Source organism: Lithobates pipiens, unplaced genomic scaffold, assembly GCF_037356315.1.
Source record: "Lithobates pipiens isolate NorthernLeopardFrog02 unplaced genomic scaffold, aLitPip1_a1.2 Scaffold_13, whole genome shotgun sequence".
Taxonomy (NCBI): Eukaryota; Metazoa; Chordata; class Amphibia; order Anura; family Ranidae; genus Lithobates; species Lithobates pipiens.
In genome coordinates, this window is record NW_027507718.1 from 246,839,623 (window position 1) to 246,857,071 (window position 17,449).

The 17,449-nt window shown below is 40.7% G+C and overlaps 1 protein-coding gene across 2 annotated transcripts in view; it reads left to right on the forward strand.

Moving 5' to 3' along the window:
• The window catches only part of YTHDC1 (YTH N6-methyladenosine RNA binding protein C1), a 55,230-nt gene extending 38,322 nt beyond the window's left edge, over positions 1-16,908 (forward strand). For both annotated transcript variants that reach the window (XM_077476464.1, XM_077476465.1), the window contains 7 exons: positions 2,758-2,924; positions 6,122-6,204; positions 12,654-12,690; positions 12,773-12,812; positions 14,252-14,314; positions 15,004-15,138; positions 15,839-16,908. In XM_077476464.1, coding sequence (XP_077332590.1) covers positions 2,758-2,924; positions 6,122-6,204; positions 12,654-12,690; positions 12,773-12,812; positions 14,252-14,314; positions 15,004-15,138; positions 15,839-16,051 — 738 coding nt within the window. In that variant the 3' untranslated portion in view covers positions 16,052-16,908. The remainder of the gene's footprint in view (positions 1-2,757; positions 2,925-6,121; positions 6,205-12,653; positions 12,691-12,772; positions 12,813-14,251; positions 14,315-15,003; positions 15,139-15,838) is intronic.
• Positions 16,909-17,449: the final 541 nt, after the last annotated feature.

A 17,449-nucleotide genomic window follows, 5' to 3' on the forward strand; every position in this document is an offset into this window, starting at 1 on the left:
CACACACACATGGATGGAGACACACACAGGGATGGATGGATGGATGGAGACACACACACACAGGGATGGATGGATGGAGACACACACACACAGGGATGGATGGATGGAGACACACACACACAGGGATGGATGGACACACACACACACAGGGATGGATGGACGGACACACAGGGATGGACGGACACACAGGGATGGACGGACACACAGGGATGGACGGACACACAGGGATGGACGGACACACACACAGGGATGGACAGGCATGTCTCACCCTCGGCTTATACACGAGTCAATAAGTTTGCCAGTTTTTTTGGGGGTAAATTGGGGGCCTCGGCTTATATTCGGGTCGGCCTATACTCGAGTATATACGGTACTCGGCGTAACATTATCTTTCACAATATAAAAAGGCAAAATTTCACAGTTTTTTTTATTCAAAAAAGTGTATTTTTTCCAAAAACGTGCGCTTGTAAGACCGCTGCGCAAATACGGTGTGAGAAAGTATTGCAACAACCACCATTTTATTCTCTAGGGCGTTAGAAAAAAAATATTATGTTTTGAGGGTTCAAAGTAATTTTCTAGCAAAATTTTTTTTTTAACTTGTAAACGACAAATCTCAGAGGCCCGGTCCTTAAGTGGTTAACGGATCTCCATGCAGCGATTTTGGGGGGGGTTCCTGTGTACCTGTGGCAGAACAGCTACATGTGTTCTGTTCCCAACAGTTCCCAAACCAAGAGATGGTATCTGCCTGATCTTGGACCTCAAGGTCCCAAAGGTTTTATTCTGGCCCAGAAATTCTGCATGAAATCAACCAGGGCTGGCAATAGCCTTTGTAGACATAAAGGATGCTTGCATTTTTCCCAGGAATACTTTGCACTGGGCACTCACCACTTCCCATTTGTGACCATGCTATATACCCTTTTTTTCTGCACCTTTTTAATGTGGCCCCTGTGCTTGCCTTGCTACACTCAGAGTATCCCCATTGTGGGTTATCTGGACCAGCCCCCTGTTTGAGTGAACAGTCAGCACAAGTTCTGACTGACAAAATGGCACAGACATCTGAAACCATGTACAGGTTCAACTTGATTCTGTACCATTGGAACTGGTGCATCATTAGCAGGGAGTATCTGGATCTCATCTTAGACCCAACTCAAGTCAGTTTTTCTTCTCCAAGAGAAACTTTAAAGTCTCAACTCTCACAATAAGATTCTTCAGTCCAGGAGTCATTAGACTCTGGGACTGATGGTAGCTTCTCTTGAGGCATTCATGTTCAGTTCCAATACAGACCCCTACAACGCAACAACCTTTCATCATGGGACAAGTCGGTTCAGCCTTTGGACAGACTGACATTGAGGACCAGGTTGTCTCTGGTCTGGTGGATCAGGCAATTCAGTTCTATTGCTAGTGAAGTTTTTCCTACTGATCTTTGGAGACCCTCACGATGCTGTACACCCTGACTGGATGGTCACACAATCAGGGTTCAGTCTGATAATTCCATAACAGTGGTGCCCCATCAATTGTCAGGGAAGAACCCTCAAGTTCCTGTCTTGTCTGTCCTTTTGTTTCCCTGGCATGAAGATTTGGCAGGCCTGGGCCCCAAGAAATTGTCACTACGCTAGTGTTCAAGAACCTTTCCCACAGATATAGGAGCCGAATGTGGACCGCCTGGCTTCTGGTGGTTCTGCTATCTGTAGGATTATTACAGGCTGATTTACAACTTTCTTTCCCTGAAAACGTATTCCTTGGCTAGAGCAGGATTGAGATGGTATCGGCATTTTGGTGATCCTCTTAGCCCCAGACTGGTCCATGTCAGATCATATGGCTCTTCTGTTCCAGGCACTGGTTTACTAACCTGTTTCATGGTCACTAGCTTTAACTGTGTACCTGGAACATGGGCATCTCTGATCTGGTGATTCACACGTTGCTGAAAGCAAGGTCTTTCATCGCACATAGAAGGCATTTTTTCTTGATGCGAGAAACGAAGCTTTCATCTAAGAGAATTCACCTTGGGATGAATCCTGGTCTTTCTGCAATTGGGCATGGATAAACATTTGATTCTGATTTACCATTGGATCCTGGCAGTTGCAGTTTTGTTCCAGAAACAAAGTTACCACTCTTTGATTATGACTTGATCTCACGCGGGGCTCTGTGGAATTTGAATTTGGTTCTTGTTATTTCAAACCTCCATTCGAAATAATCGGGGATATTCCCCTTTCTACTCTGCTGGGTGTGTGTATGAGCTGGCAGCCTTAACTACCAGGATTCTAATTTTCAACAAGTAGAATAGAACATCTCTCCCCACTTGTTTCTGGTCAGTTACTCATAATATATAAAGGATGTCATCAGAAGCATGGGGGGGTGTCAACTGATAACCTAAAGAGAATGCTAGTTGTCTGGGTGTGTTTTTAGGTTCACTTGATTGGTTTCACCTTTTAAACCAGAGAGTAAGTTTCTTACAATATGCAAAAATTGTGTGTCGCTCTCGCGCTCGCTCTCTCTCTCTCTCGCGCGCGCTCGCTCTCGCTCTCTCTCTCTCTCTCTCTCTCTCTCTCTCTCTCTCTCTCTCCTCTCTCTCCCCCCCCCTCTCTCTCTTCTCTCCCCCTCTCTCTCTTCTCTCTCTTCTCTCCCCCCCCTCTCATTTATATAAATATTTTCTCATATTAACAAAACTTTATATGTTTTTGGTCTTTTCTATTGGTAACTGCCTGAATAGAATCTGTGTGTTTTGCTTTTCTCACTTCTTGAACTGATGGTTGTTTTCAGGAGATTGAACCAGAATGTGGGACCCAGCTTTGCCTTCTATTTCCAGCGGATGAAAGCATTGATTTGTATCAAGTCATTCACAAAATGAGACACAAGAGAAGAATGCAATCACAGCCCCAATCGCGAGGCCGTCCTTCTCGTCGTGAGACAACAAGAGATGTGGGAAGGTTAGAAACATTCTTTGGACTGATAGTAGGCACTTGTGCCGGAGTAACATGACGGACACCACAGCACATTGCGATGCCAGTGATGAAGAGAAAAAAATCCTCACATCAAGCTGCAGGGAAGAGTTTGTGGCTTCATTGAGGATTTCATTTTGATCCCATTCCTTCCGCCCCTTCCACAGTCCACGCCCCCAGTCCCACTTTGCATTCTGTTTGTGAAGTACCATCAGAGGAGGTTACCACTACAGGGAAAAAGTCATTGAAGAGCAACTTTAGACTAGTATAGAACTAGATCTTTTCAATTCAGCAACCTTGCAGATTGTAGCCAGAATAATGATTGAGAAATTTAATCTATTAACCTATTACAGAAAGAATGTTTAATTTCTTGTGAAAAGCCTTTTCTTTCAGGTAAAACCCTGGATATCCCCTATCAGATATGGGACTTTTAAAATGGATCAATAATGGTGTTGCAGAAGATGCCACCTCCTCTTGGGGAGATAAAGCTTTAAAAAAAGTTGCTTTGTTTTCAAGAGGAGCCTTGTTGGGACTATTTCCATATGGCTTCACCATGATGTGTTTAGAAGCAGATTGAAAAATGGGCTCTGTAAATATCCCCACAGTGAATACATCTTGCTGAGCTCCTGAAACCGCTTTAGGTATGGAAAGGGGAGCAAATTGCACTTGGAGACCCGGCAACATACCAGAAAGTGTGGCTGTTGCTGTGTCTGTACATCCCTTCCAGAGATGCTGGCAATACCTGTGGACTGTAAATGTAGTGGATCGACATGGTTATTTCTCCCTGCTTTAAGAACTTAACGTCATGTTCCAGGAAAAAGAGGGTGTTAACTTGGTTTCAGAGTTGGAGAAGGCTTTCAAAGAACTGATGCTTAAAAGCCCTTCAGCCAACCACCTTTCCCTTGTATAGGCTAATTGCATTAAGTAATGCTAACAGGTTTCTTCTAAGGACTGGATATGTTGGTTTGAAGGGGTGCACCTGTGGGTATTTGTGTCAGATAGAGAGCCAGCTCCAGTGTCCCAATTCATTTCAACTTAAAAGGACGCAATTAGGTAGGCGGAAACCTGACAAAGCCCCCTATTTCAGTTCTTTTTCATTTTAAATATTTTTTTTTTCCAATTTTTTTTTTTTTTTTTTTGCGTTTTATATGGACTGAACTCAACGAAGTTGAGGTTTCCTTTACACTAATGATCCTTAACAAGTGACCTATTTTACGCCAGTTTTGCAATGGACTGCAAAATGTATTGTAACAGCACTACACCTTCTCATGTCCACCTTGTATATGTGCGGGTTACAGCTTAAAATCCTTAGTGGACTACTGTATGAACTGTTGCTATATTTTATACCGGTCATAAATGCACTCTACAAGAAAGCGGTATGTTCCCTCTTTACACCAGATTTTATTTTTTTGATAATTTGGTTGGTTTTTGCTGTATGTGCAACTGATATGATTCTTGTTTGGAAAATAACATCTCCAGGCATTTTAATGGGGTTTATTAACATTATATTAAATATTTAGAAAGGACTTTTAATTATGCTCATGTTTGAGCAGGTTATCCTTAAGCATTAGATTACTGATTGCTGTTAATTGGCATTAAAAAAAAGTAGCATTTTATGCTGTAACAGTTCCAATTAGAAACTGTTGGGCTTTAGTAACAAGTAAAAGTGTTTTAGAAGTGCAAAGCACATTGCTCTTGGTGATTTAACTTCCAATGCTGGTCATTTATTATGCAAACCCATGCCACAGGTATTTTGATTTTCATCAACCGTAAATAGGCTTGCAGAGTTATAACTTGCAGGAAGAGAATATAAGGATGCCGTTAGAAATAGGCATTTGATGAATTTGTGATCTGCAAATAGTTGTAGATCCCAGGGCGCGTAGTTCTGTGTTTGTGGTGGGTTTGCTTCATTAAACAAGTGCATATAACCTTGAATTAAGTGTAAAAAATGAAGTACACTTTTAGATATAGTCAAGATTGAATTCAAGCTTTTGCCATGGAGATATGTACTGCATGTTCAGCTGCTTTCAACAGAATATGCTCTCCTAAGACGGATGTCACCATATTGTATGTAACTGAGACCAGTGCCTACATTTTTTTTTAAAGTTGGATGTATATGCACATGTATCCCCTAAAGTCCGTCTAAAGCCCAAACTTTGTTTTGTGTAGAGTAGGTAATAGTTTAAAACCCCTGCAATGTATTTTCTTTTTTGCTGCCTGTATCTCATTGGTTTCTTTTTGTCTTAATGCTTAACAGAAAGTAAGAAATTCAATTTGTCACCCTAACTGTCCTCATTGGAAGACTGCGACTTACTGTTCTGGTGACAACTCAGATTTTGGGATTTTTTTTTTTTTTTTTCGTATTCCTGATAGGCATTTGGACAAATGGAGTAATTTTCCTTAATTGGGACATGAACAGGTTTTTATTATTGGGGCTGCATTCACATCTGAGCGTTTTTCAGCTTGTAAAACGCTCATCTCAAAAGTTTCAAAATCCCATTAATTTAAATGGCCCGTTAATATTTGAGCGTTCTGTCGCCTGAAGCTCAAAGTACATGAGCTTCTTTTTTGGTGGATTACATGTGTTTTTCTGCTTTTTACATTGGTGATCTGTACAAAATCGTGGCAAAATCGCACATCTTTCTGCCTGAAAACGATATGCTCAGTTGTGAATGCAGTCCAACAGAGGACTTCTAATCCTTACTGCATTACAAAACAAAAAAAACTGCTTTTGGATACACTTTAAGGGGACTATGCTGCAAGGCCATGGAGTGAGCTGACAATCCACTCTTCTTTAAGAAGTTTGTATTGGTGTCGGTGACATTTTTATGGAGCATTGGCTACTCTTTAGCCACATACAGTTGGCTTTACCTTGTTGCCCGAGTGCATTAAATACCTAGATTGCTAATGGTGTGGGAAGGGGCAGCTGGTGTTTACGTTATACAAGACATTATGGAAACAGTTATTGTAAGGATGTATTGTACTGAAGTACAGTGTTGTGTATGAGCATGTGTGGTTTTGGTGAGGTGAAGTTATCTCTAATAGCCCCACTTTGAACCTACAACCTCAGGCCTGTTTGTGTTTTGGCTTTATGGTGATGCTACTACAGACTGGCTTTGTTCAGGTATGTACATACACAAATGTCAACAAGTTTTCTGTTTAATTCTAACATTTAATTTGTATAGGCGTCGACCAGAAGAATATGATATTCATAACAACCGAAAGAAACCAAGAATTGACTATCCACAAGAGTTTCACCAGAGACCAGGTTAATATGTTTTGCTACTAGAATTTTTGTTTTGCTTTTCAATATAGGGATTCTATAATGAAAGTTAGTATTAAAAGATTCCATATAAACACACGCATCACTTGGGCTAATAGGTGTAGAAGTACAGATATTCCTGCAATGGGGCACTAACTCGACACCCTAATGTTACAAGGTAAGGCTTAATCTTGTGTGCAAAGATGGCAATAGAACAAATGATGGATCTGAATTGGCTACGGATATTCATGCTTTCCATGGCAGTGTCCAAGTTTCTGTCGTGATGTGATGTGTTTTGTGTTGTGCCTAATTAAGTGATATGTATGATATGTATGTGCTTTATTTAAACAAAAAAAATAAAAAGAATCCTGTTTTATACTTGCCTGCTCTGTGCAGTGGAATCGCATAGAGCAGCATCAAACCTCCTCTTAGTGGGTCCCCTGCTGGTGATCCTGGATCCTCCCCTCCTGCAAGTGCCTCCAAAGGAAGCTACTTTCTGTGAGAGCACACTCCTAAACCTCACCCCCTGCTTCCTTTCATTGCCTCAGCAAAGCCTGAAGGGCCAGGAAGTGAGAGGAGAGAGACGCTGCAGACACAGGTACAGCGCTGGATTGAATGAGGGCTCAGGTAAGTAAAAGGGGGTGAGGGGGATAATGTTGCCTATAGATATATTATTATTTTTTTTTTTTTTTTTTTTTACCTTAACGTAAGGTAAATAAAATGTTTAGATTTTATAACCACTTTAAACGATTCATCTTTGAAAATTCCATTCCCAGGTATTGGGCCTTAGTCTGGTGTAAATCTAGAATCTAATAATTCACCTTGTGTGCTTTTGGATGGACCACTTTCGTGGCTTATAGTCTCTAGTCTTTGCTTCAGGGAACCATTGTGAGTGCTGCCATATTTCATAGGCTTCAGGTGAGAGGGCTAGCTCCCTTCGGTATTCAAAAGGAGATTATCTTAGCTAGAACATGCTCCCTGCCCTTCAACTCCTAAAAATAAATAAAAAGTATAATATATTGCAGTTTACAAGTCCTAAGATGTGGTGGCATTAGTTTCTCTGGACACACCCAGTGAATCTCGCTTCTTTTTTTTTTTTTTTTTGGAAAGGGTCGGGGACTTTTTTTCATGCAAAATGCAGCGTTTTGCATGTAATAGAAGTCAATGGACCTGCATCAAAAACGCAAGTACCACGTTTTTGCCGCGATTTGCTTTTAGCGTTTTTTTCCATTTTTTTCCCACTGTGTATATCTGGTTGCTAAGCAACCACAGTGTAAAAAAAAGAAAACTGCAAAATCGCGGAAAAACGTGGCAAGCACCGCAAAAAGCACTGCAAAAACGCTCAAAAGCAACATGCATAGATGTGAATCGAGCCTTAGGCTAGGTTCCTACTAGCTTACACTCTGGCAAGCAGTCCATGGTGGATTTTTTTTTCTTTCTGAAATGGTAACGTATAATGAGGCTAATGCACCACAACCACGAACCAAGTGTTTGGTTTGCGACACGACACCCTATTAACTTGAATGGCCATGTTTGACAGTTGGTGCTGCCTGTGAACTCTGTATGCTGTGTTAAATTTACTGCACCGGTCTGAGACGTACTGTGAGAGCTGATTGGATGAAAGGAACCCCCTCCCCTCACATACAGTAGAACTGTGATCTGAATACAAGTTGTGTGCTGAGCTCTCCTCCCCAACACAAATTTTATCACATGTATTGGGAAAACTTCTCAGAAGTGGTATGCTGATAACTGAGTAATGAAGCACCAGAGAGAAATGACAGCTTTGGAGCGAGACAAGTAAATGCTACAGATACAGTATCTCACAAAAGTGAGTACACCCCTCACATATTTGTAAATATTTTTTCTTTTCATGTGACAACACTAAGTGAAAATGTCCAAATTGGGCTCAATTAGCCATTTTCCCTTCGGTGTCGTGACTCGTTAATGTTACAAGGTCTCAGGTGTGAATGGGGAGCAGGTGTGTTATATTTGGTGTTATCACAATCAATCTCTCATGCTGGTCAGTGGAAGTTCAACATGGCACCTCATGGTAAAGAACTCTGAGGATATGAAAAAAAGAATTGTTGCTCTACATAAAGATGGCCTAGGCTATATGAAGATTGCCAAGGCCCTGAAACTGAGCTGCAGCACGGTGACCAAGACCATAGAGCAGTTTAACAGGACAGGTTCCACTCGAACAGGCCTCGCCATGGTCGACAGAAGAAGTTGATTCCTCGTGCTTGGTGTCCAGGGGTTATCTTTGGGAAGATGAGTGCTGCCAGCATTGCTTCGGGGGGGTTCAATCTGTCGGTGCTCAGACCATATGCCGCACACTGCATCAAATTGGTGAGCATGGTTGTCTTCCCAGACTGAAGCCTCTTCTAAAGACGATGCACAAAAAAGCCCTTAAACAGTTTGAATACAAGCAAACTAAGGACATGGATTACTGGAACCATGTCCTGTGGTCTGATGACAATAAGATAAACTTATTTGGTTCAGATGGTGTCAAGCGTGTTTGGCGGTTACCAGGTGAGGAATACTAAGACAAGTGTGGCTTGCCTACAGTCAAGCATGAAGGTGGGAGTGTCATGGTCTGGGGCTATATGAGTGCTGCAGTCACTGGCGAGCTACAGTTCATTGAGGGAACCATGAATGCCAACCTGTACTGTGACATACTGAAGCCGAGCATGAGCCTCTCCCTTTGGAGACCGAACTGCAGGGCACTATTGCAACATAATGACCCCAAACGCACCTCCAAGATGACCACTGCCTTGCTAAAGAAGCCGAGGGTAAAGGGCGATGGACTGGCCAAGCTTGGCTCCAGACCTAAACCCTATTGAGCATCTGAGGGGCATCCTCAAATGGAAGACGGAGGAGCGCAAGGTCTCTAACATCCACCAGCTCCGTGATGTCATGGAGTGGTAGAGGGCTCCAGTGGAAACCTGTGAAGCTCTGGTGAACTCCATGTCCAAGAGGGTTAAAGCAGTGCTGGAAAGAAATGATGGTCACACAATATTGACGCTTTGGACATTTTCACTTAGTGGCATACTTTTGTTGCCAGCGGTTTAGACATCAATGTCTGTGTTATTTTGAGGGGACAGCAAATCATTTCTTCAGTGTTGTCACATGAAAAGATATAATATATTTACAAAAATGAGAGGGGTGTACTCACTTTTGTGAGATACTGCATGTGCTATGTTCAGATTTCATGCCTGAGGTTTAAAACCACTTTAGGATAAATGCCTGCATTTGACTGGTTTTTCAGCCTCTTGTAATTATCCATCAATAGATATATCTATGGAGATTATCTTTCCCATTGTGCAGTTATCTGTTTTTCTTCACTTTAAAGTGGAACTTTTGCAGGCATAGCTACCATATGTAAAACATTTAAAGTATATAGTTTAAAATCCAGTAATGTCTCATTAACCACTTTCAGACCGGACCATTTTGCTGGCTTAAGACCAGACCACTTTTTTTCTATTCAGCACTGCATCACTTTAACTGACAATTGCGCGGTCGTGCAGTGTGACTCCCAAACAAAATTGATGTCCTTTTTTCCCACAAATAGAGCTTTCTTTTGGTGGTATTTGATCACCCCTGCGGTTTTTATTTGCGCTATAAACAAAAGCGACAATTTTGAAAAAAAGCATTATCTTTTACTTTTTGCTATAATAAATATATAAAAGTTTAGGCCGATATGTAGTCTACGTATTTTTGGTAAAAAAAAAAAAATCACAATGAGCGATTGGTTTGCGCAAAATTTATAGCGTTTACAAAATAGGGCATAGTTTTATGGCATTTTTATCATTTTTTTTTATTTTTTGCTAGTAATGGCGGTGATCATTGATTTTTATTGTGACTGCGACATTATGGCGAACACATCGGACATTTTTGGGACCATTGTCATTTATACAGCAATCACTGCTATACAAATGCACTGATTCCTGTGTAAATGACACTGGCAGTGAAGGGGTTAACCAGGGGGTGGCAGTGTAGGGGTTAAGTGTGTCCTAGGGGGCGTGTTACTAACTGGGGGGGGGGGGGCGGTCTGGGCTGTGTGTTAGTGAACACTGATCTCTGCTGCAATCACAGGGAGCAGAGATCAGTGTCACTTGTTACTAGGCAGATGCATCTCCCCGTTCAGCCTCCCTGTGAGACGATCGTGGGTATCCCTGCGGCGATCGAGTCTGCGGGACCCGTGACCGCATTCAGGGGGGGTCCCGACTGGCGTGCACGCGATGGCAGGGTGGCAATTTCAACTGGACTTACCTGTATGCCAGTTTGCCTGCCCGTGCCATTCTGCCGACTTAAATCGTCGTACGCCGGTCGGGAACTGGTTAAGCTCTGTACAGCCTCGGTTGTCCTGTATTCTAGGCACTGCACTATGCCTAACATCAGTAAGTCACCAGAGGCTGATTAGCTGATGGCCTCAAGATTTACTGCTAAGGGAAAGGAAGCCACAGGAATGACGCACTGGGGAGGGAGAAAAGAAAAGCAGAAGTGATAGGGCACAGTCTTCTGCCAAGCGTTGACCCTTAAAAGGATGTTGTCTTGTCTTAACTCCCTAATATTCTCACCTTTCTACCTTTTTGGTATCAGTATCTGTGAACCTGAGCACTGTCAGGTACTGCAGCCTTCCCCTGCAGCTGAGCCAAGACATAAAATCAAGGCTAGAAATTGACACATTAATTGGCAAAAGTAACATACGGTTTTTGAGATTAAGGAGAGAGGGAGAGGTCTTGGTAAGGAAGTGACTGCTCAGGTCTTCAACAAAAGGCAGCCTCCAGCAAGAAAAAAAACAGGAGAAATGCTGGCAGCAATTTACAGCACACAAATTTTGATCGCATGTGGAATGTACCTAGCTAAAGTACACAATTTTATTTGGTTATGTGTAAAGTTCTGCTTTAAGAAATTCAGGGTCAACTACTAGCTCATCTGACTTTGCTCTGAAGCACCACACTGTTTACAAGTTTGAACTGTGCCTCCTAGGAGAAAAAATAGAATGGAGTAGAGGAGCAGTCAACCCTCTGTCAAATTTCCATTGCTGTCTATGTCCCAGTTGTGGAGATGTGCCAACTTTTTTTGTCCTGCTGACCATTGTCGCCAATAAAGGAAGCGGAGATCCAAAAATGTAAAGTTGTTCTCAGAACAAGAGTTGACATGAAATCTTTTATTGGAAATTACTGTTCTGGGGACAACTGTCTTTGGGAGATTTAACTTCTTGTTACATCACAGATAGGAAGTTAAAGGTAATTTCCTCAATGATTCACAGATGACAAAGAAAAAAAAATATTTGGAAAGGGTTTTATCATTCTGTATTTATAATGCCAAAAAACGTTTTGGTTATATACATCAAATTCCTTCCTTCATTCCTTAATAAGTTGTTTGTGAGCATTCAAATGCGTCCACGTATTTTCTTTCGGTAGATCTAATTCTGTGTACTGGGTGTTATGCATTTACATTGAGTTATGAGGCACTATCTGATTTCTTGTGTAACTGCTGTTTAATAAAAAAGCAGTATAAAACCCCAAAGCAAACTGTTATTTCTTTGCAGCTTATCAATTCTTCCATGGCTGCATTTGTTTTCTTAAGTTTTTTTGTTTTTCAAAAGAACAAGCTTTCTTCAAAATGTAGCAGTTTACAGAGATGCAAACTGTTTACCACTGACATTAATGGTTACAATGATCAGATTTTATTTATATAAAACCTTTTATCCCAAAAGGAAAACATTGTTTACTATAACTGCTTATAAAGTGTGAGCTGCAGTTTGGTTTAAATTTGTGTATTTAGATCTAGCAGATTGTCAATGCTGCTATCTAAAAGTGCCCACTGTGCTCCTTAATCCAGAGTGGGGCATTCAAATACAGGTGTATTATCGACCAGCTCACTAACTGAACAGAGGGAGAAAATCAATCCCTTAAACCACTTGCCGACCATTGTGAATCCAGGGCCGGTTTCCAAATCGCATCTCTCCCGCAGGCAATTCACACTGCCCTCTGCGAACCGCTGCAGGTGTAAATACAATGTTAATGACACCCCCAGATCGGTTCACAGTGCGAACTGTGGATTGAGACACGGAATCCGATCGCATGTGATCTGATTCCAGTGGGAGTCCCTGCACCTTTTTTTTTTTTTTGTTTTGTTTTTTTAATGCAAATCTATATGGCTGAACTTGCATTGCACAGACTTTGCACGTGATGGGCACAGCAGTGTGGGTGCGAATCGCATGCGATGTCTGTGTTCGCTATAGTGTGTACCCATGCTAAGAGCGGTCGTGTACAGGAAAAAACATTTCAAATACATAGGCTACTTTGCATTGCTACTTCTACACATTCTTGTATACTTCCTACGGTGCAGAATCAGGAGTGAGAGATACGACATAGTTAAAATAGACATGGATGATGAACTAACGCTATGCACCATCACTGCTAATGTCATGATTTTTATCTAAACAGGGTTTGTTAAGGATCCTCGTTTCCCAGAAGTAGACAGGTAGGCTTTGCTTTTGTATGCTCGTTTTTTAATTGCACTCAAAAAAATCTGGTTTATTTATATTTTTTTTCTTCCTTCACAGAAGATTTACAGGAGTTCGCAGGGATGTATTTTTAAATGGCGTAAGTTGTTAAAATTTTGTTTTTCCTGTTTACCACTTTCTGCTTTTTTGGGCCCTGTCCAATTGATTGGTGGATTAAAAAAATGTGGTGGTATAGAAATAACTTTTATGGGTTTTGAATGCTAAACTTGTAAGAACAGTATTATTGATTTCATCTTATTGCTTTGCACGAATACAGGAGTCCTAATAATCTTTAGTAGTGTGTAGCTAGCTGAATAGGTGTGTTAGAGGCAGATCATTCCCTTAGGAATCTCAAGAAGGAAGGTGGTGGACCAGTTAGGCAGTGTAATTATTTCAGGAGGCTTTACCAGCGATTTAAAAAAAAAAAAACTCTCAATTTTTGAGAGTTGCTGCCAATGGCTGATTTATCCTGTGGTTGGCAATATTTTTAAGATCCCTTCAGCTACTGTTGAATCTGATCCCATTAGAAACTGCTAAATGTTTTTTTTTTTTTTTTTTTTCCGTTTCTTAAGGGGCACAGGATGAGGTATTCAGGTACACTGGCTTATGTTGCCTTCAGGAAAATGTACGGCAAATCAAAGCTGTAAGGTCTGCCCCATATAGCCGCTTGCCTCAGTGTTTTTTTTTTGCTAGTCTTTAGAATGGATGTTGTCTTGCCTCCTGAGTGAAGGAAAAACATATATTTTTTTTTTTCTCAAAATTTTATGTAGATTCTTTTATCTAGCAAGTTTCTGTTGCTACAGTGTCGGGGTGCTCATTTTGCAGCTTTTTTGAATCAGCTGATCCTTTAAATTGACAAAACAAGCCATATCCGGGACTGCTGAAGAGCAGCGGGGCCAGCCGTAATATGTCCTTTGGCACTGGACTCTTCTGAAGATGGTCACCTAGGTACCTGTGTACGTGTGAGGTGGCTGCAGTGTTTTACAGGTCTGGTGGAACCCTGTTCCTTAAGACCCCTTCCCTTAGAATGTTATGCCAGCCTGTGGAACAAAGACTAGCAGGATGGAGTGAATCTTGCTTCTTGATTTTCATGTGTGCCTGTTAAACTCCCCATCACATTAGTTTGGAATTGGCAGCACTGACACCCAGGTTTTGGGTGATCCCTCAGCATCAATCTGTATGATGCAGAACCATTAGTCTTGCATTGAATGTGAGGAGGTAATCGTGACCCTTGTCATGCGAGTGCAATGAGTGTGTCATGTCAGATCATGCGAGTGCCTTCGAAAAAATGCTTTGGCGGACTTGTTGCACAGATAAAGTGAGCCTGCTATAGCAAGGAATGAGGTTTGTATTACACCTTGTTTCTTCATGTCTAGACCTAACAAGCATTTACATCTTGCAGTGTGGTGTTTCCCCCCCTGTTTCTGGAGTTGGGCTTTAAATTTTGTCAACAGGATTATTCGGAACATTTTTTGTGCAAGTCTTCATACTTTCAGTAATGTGATTTTAATTTCTTTGCAACCTTTTTACCTTTTACAGTCCTACAACGATTATGTGAGAGAATTTCATAACATGGGACCACCTGCTCCATGGCAAGGAATGGTTTGTACAGTTCTTGCTATTTGAATAATTAAAACTTTTAAGTAATTGGTACACAAAACAGAATCACAAGCCCTGCAGAGCAACTGTGGCTCAGTATCCTTAATACAATTTAAAGTTTATAAAGTATTTCAGTTACACCTTGTGCTGTATAGACATATAAAGAGAGAGATATAATGTGCCTGATTGTGCTATTAGCCCTCCTATTTAATACTTCAATGAGGTGCTTTAAATGGAACAAGGTTGATTACACATCTGCTTGTGTTCATGTCATATACAGTACACAACTTGATATTTGCTTTATAATGTGGTCTTTGCAAACCTCACTTGAGCTCAGAAGCTACAGATGTCTAATTATTACTTATGTGTTAAACATTCATTTAGTTTATAAAGCAGCCTATAAATTGGTCTTTTTTTTTTTGCTGGTTGAATGGGGGGGGGGGGATTCCTCACCAGTTGTAGTCTGGCTGTGGAGAGGCTTCCTGCCATCAGAATACACTGATCAGTGCTTCCAGCTATAGCCTGTAGTTTTGATACATCAAGCTGGTTGTACAGAAGTTGATCAGTAGATCGCTGCTGAACCTGCCAAATTACACCCCCCCGCATGTCTTGTACCCAGTGTATTAGCTTTTCATTGTGCTTTTATTTTTATTTTATTTTTTCTTGACCAGTTTTTTTTTTTCCTTCCTTAGCCGCCATACCCTGCCATGGAACAGCCTCCTCACCATCCATATTATCAGCACCATGCTCCTCCTCCTCAAGCTCATCCACAGTTTTCAGGTCACCATCCAGGTCAACATGACACTCGATATCGGGACAAACGGGTTGTAAGTTATCAGTGTTAAGGTTAAATATATTTTTTGAATTGCAGTTAACAGATGTTAGCCACCTATTGTATAGGGAGCCTTTATGCTGCCCTTCACCCAATCTATTCTTCACATGAAACTGATGCAGATATTGGATTTGCTACTGATGGCCTCCTTGGAAGAATATTAGTTGCTTGGCTGTCAATGGCTTCAGTATTCCGGTCCCTCAGCAGCTGTAATTTTTAATTGCTACAGGTTTCTTTTAAGAAGACATTTCCTTCCGGAGTAGTCATCTCCACAGGGAGGCAAATGTGACGTATCTGCGAATATAAAAAGCCTTTCTCAAACCGTTTTAACTTACTGAGAGCTAAAAATGTAAATGTTTTTGATCTTGCATTAAGTTTTTAAACAAGTTTTGCAATTTTCTATATAATATATGCTAGTACATACATGTACGTATTACTTTTAAGAATGCCAAGGACTGTCAAGATAACCTGTAGTCTGTGGATATAAAGCACTGCTGAAATGTAACTATTTCAAAGGGTTGCATTTGTTCTTTAAATATCTGTCTGATATTTACGTTTAATTTCTGCAGTGTTTAAAGCCTGCTGAAATGGTCACAAGATTTGTTACTGCATCACTGAGTTCTAACTGCTTTTCCTAACATTATCTGTACCACTGTATTGTGAGAATTAATTTTCCACTGTTTACTCTTTATCAGCATGACTATGACATGCGGGTGGATGATTTTCTGAGACGTACACAGGCTGTTGTCAGTGGTCGAAGAAGCCGCCCTAGAGAGCGGGAGCGAGAACGTGAACGAGAAAGGCCCCGGGACAACAGGAGAGACAGAGGACGTGAACGTGATAGAGACAGAGACAGAGAGAGAATGCGTGATAGAGATCGAGGAGACAGAGGCAGATACCGAAGATGATTTCAGCGAATTTGTTATGTGCACATGGAATATTTGCTTTTTTCCTGGTCTCTTGTGTGTTTACAAAGTAGCAACATTTCTGTTAATGCATTTTAATTTAAAGAGTTACAATTAGCAAGTTTTTTGGCTTTAATCCTATGTTCGTGCACGTACTGTATTAACTGGATTAAGCTTATGGCAGACAGTGCACATTGATCTATTGGAGGGATCCTTTTCAGAGGGAAAATTATACATACCTGTGTAAATGTTTCTGTATATTTTCTTAAAATAAGTTTCTTCTCTCCATATTCACTGAGCTGTGCATAAAACCATAAACACTTTATTTAAAAAGTAATGAAAGGTAATTGGCACATTACAAACTGCCGTTTAGTGTTTTGTTTTTTTGTCCCTTTTGCATCCCCAACTTGCCTACAGTTGATTCTGTGAAAACAATGCTGCTATAAAGTATGCAATTTTTTGAAGGCTAAACTAAATGAACATAATACAAGTGGATCTGATGTTTCCCACTCATTACAAGATTATGAAAGCAATACTTTTTACTCTATTGCATTTTTAATAATTTTGTTCACTTGGTTTTTGATTAGTGCTCCATCTTTCATGTCTGATTTTCAGACTCTCAAATGCGGAGTAGAGACTGTATGTTGGTTGTATGACCATGTTGGCTTTTCTCTCATTTTTTGTATTAAATTTATAACTTGTAACTTAATTTGTAACTGCAGTGGTTTCATATGCCATTTGATAGAAGCTGTTTGGCTAATCTTCCTTTTGTTGCCCCACATGTTATTTTGTGTAGTCTTATACCATTATGCATTATACTGTGCCATTTTTTTTATAATAAAACCACTGTGGAAATATTACATTTGGATCTTTGCTCCAGTGGATCCCTTGCGTCCTCATCTCTATTGCTCTTTATTTTGTACTGCTGTAGTTTAAGCTGAACACCAGGCAGAGATATAATGCAGCTTTGTTTTCATTAATACATCTGTATGTGTTTTTTTTTTTTGTTGTTTTTTTTTTTTTTGTTGTTTTTTTTTTCACTTTGTTTATCTCTTAAAATACAAGTGCAAGTACCTGAACTTCGGATCACCTTTGCCATTCCTTTTGTACAGCAGAGCTAAGATTGGATGAGGCAAAAGAGGATGCCAGCTTGTCTTCAAGTATCGAGCCCCATTTATTAGGCTCACTCAGGAAAGGCCAGGTTGTTCCATAGTGGGTAATATTGAGCCCAGGTTCACACTGATGTGGTGTTGGACACCACATGTAATTTGCAGCAGTATCGCAGCACATTTATGTGTGAATTACATGCAGTTTGAGCCATGGATTTGTATGTCTCAAATTGCATCGCGTTCACACCAAACTCATGCAAGACCCTTTTTTTGTCTGCACCAGAATCAGATT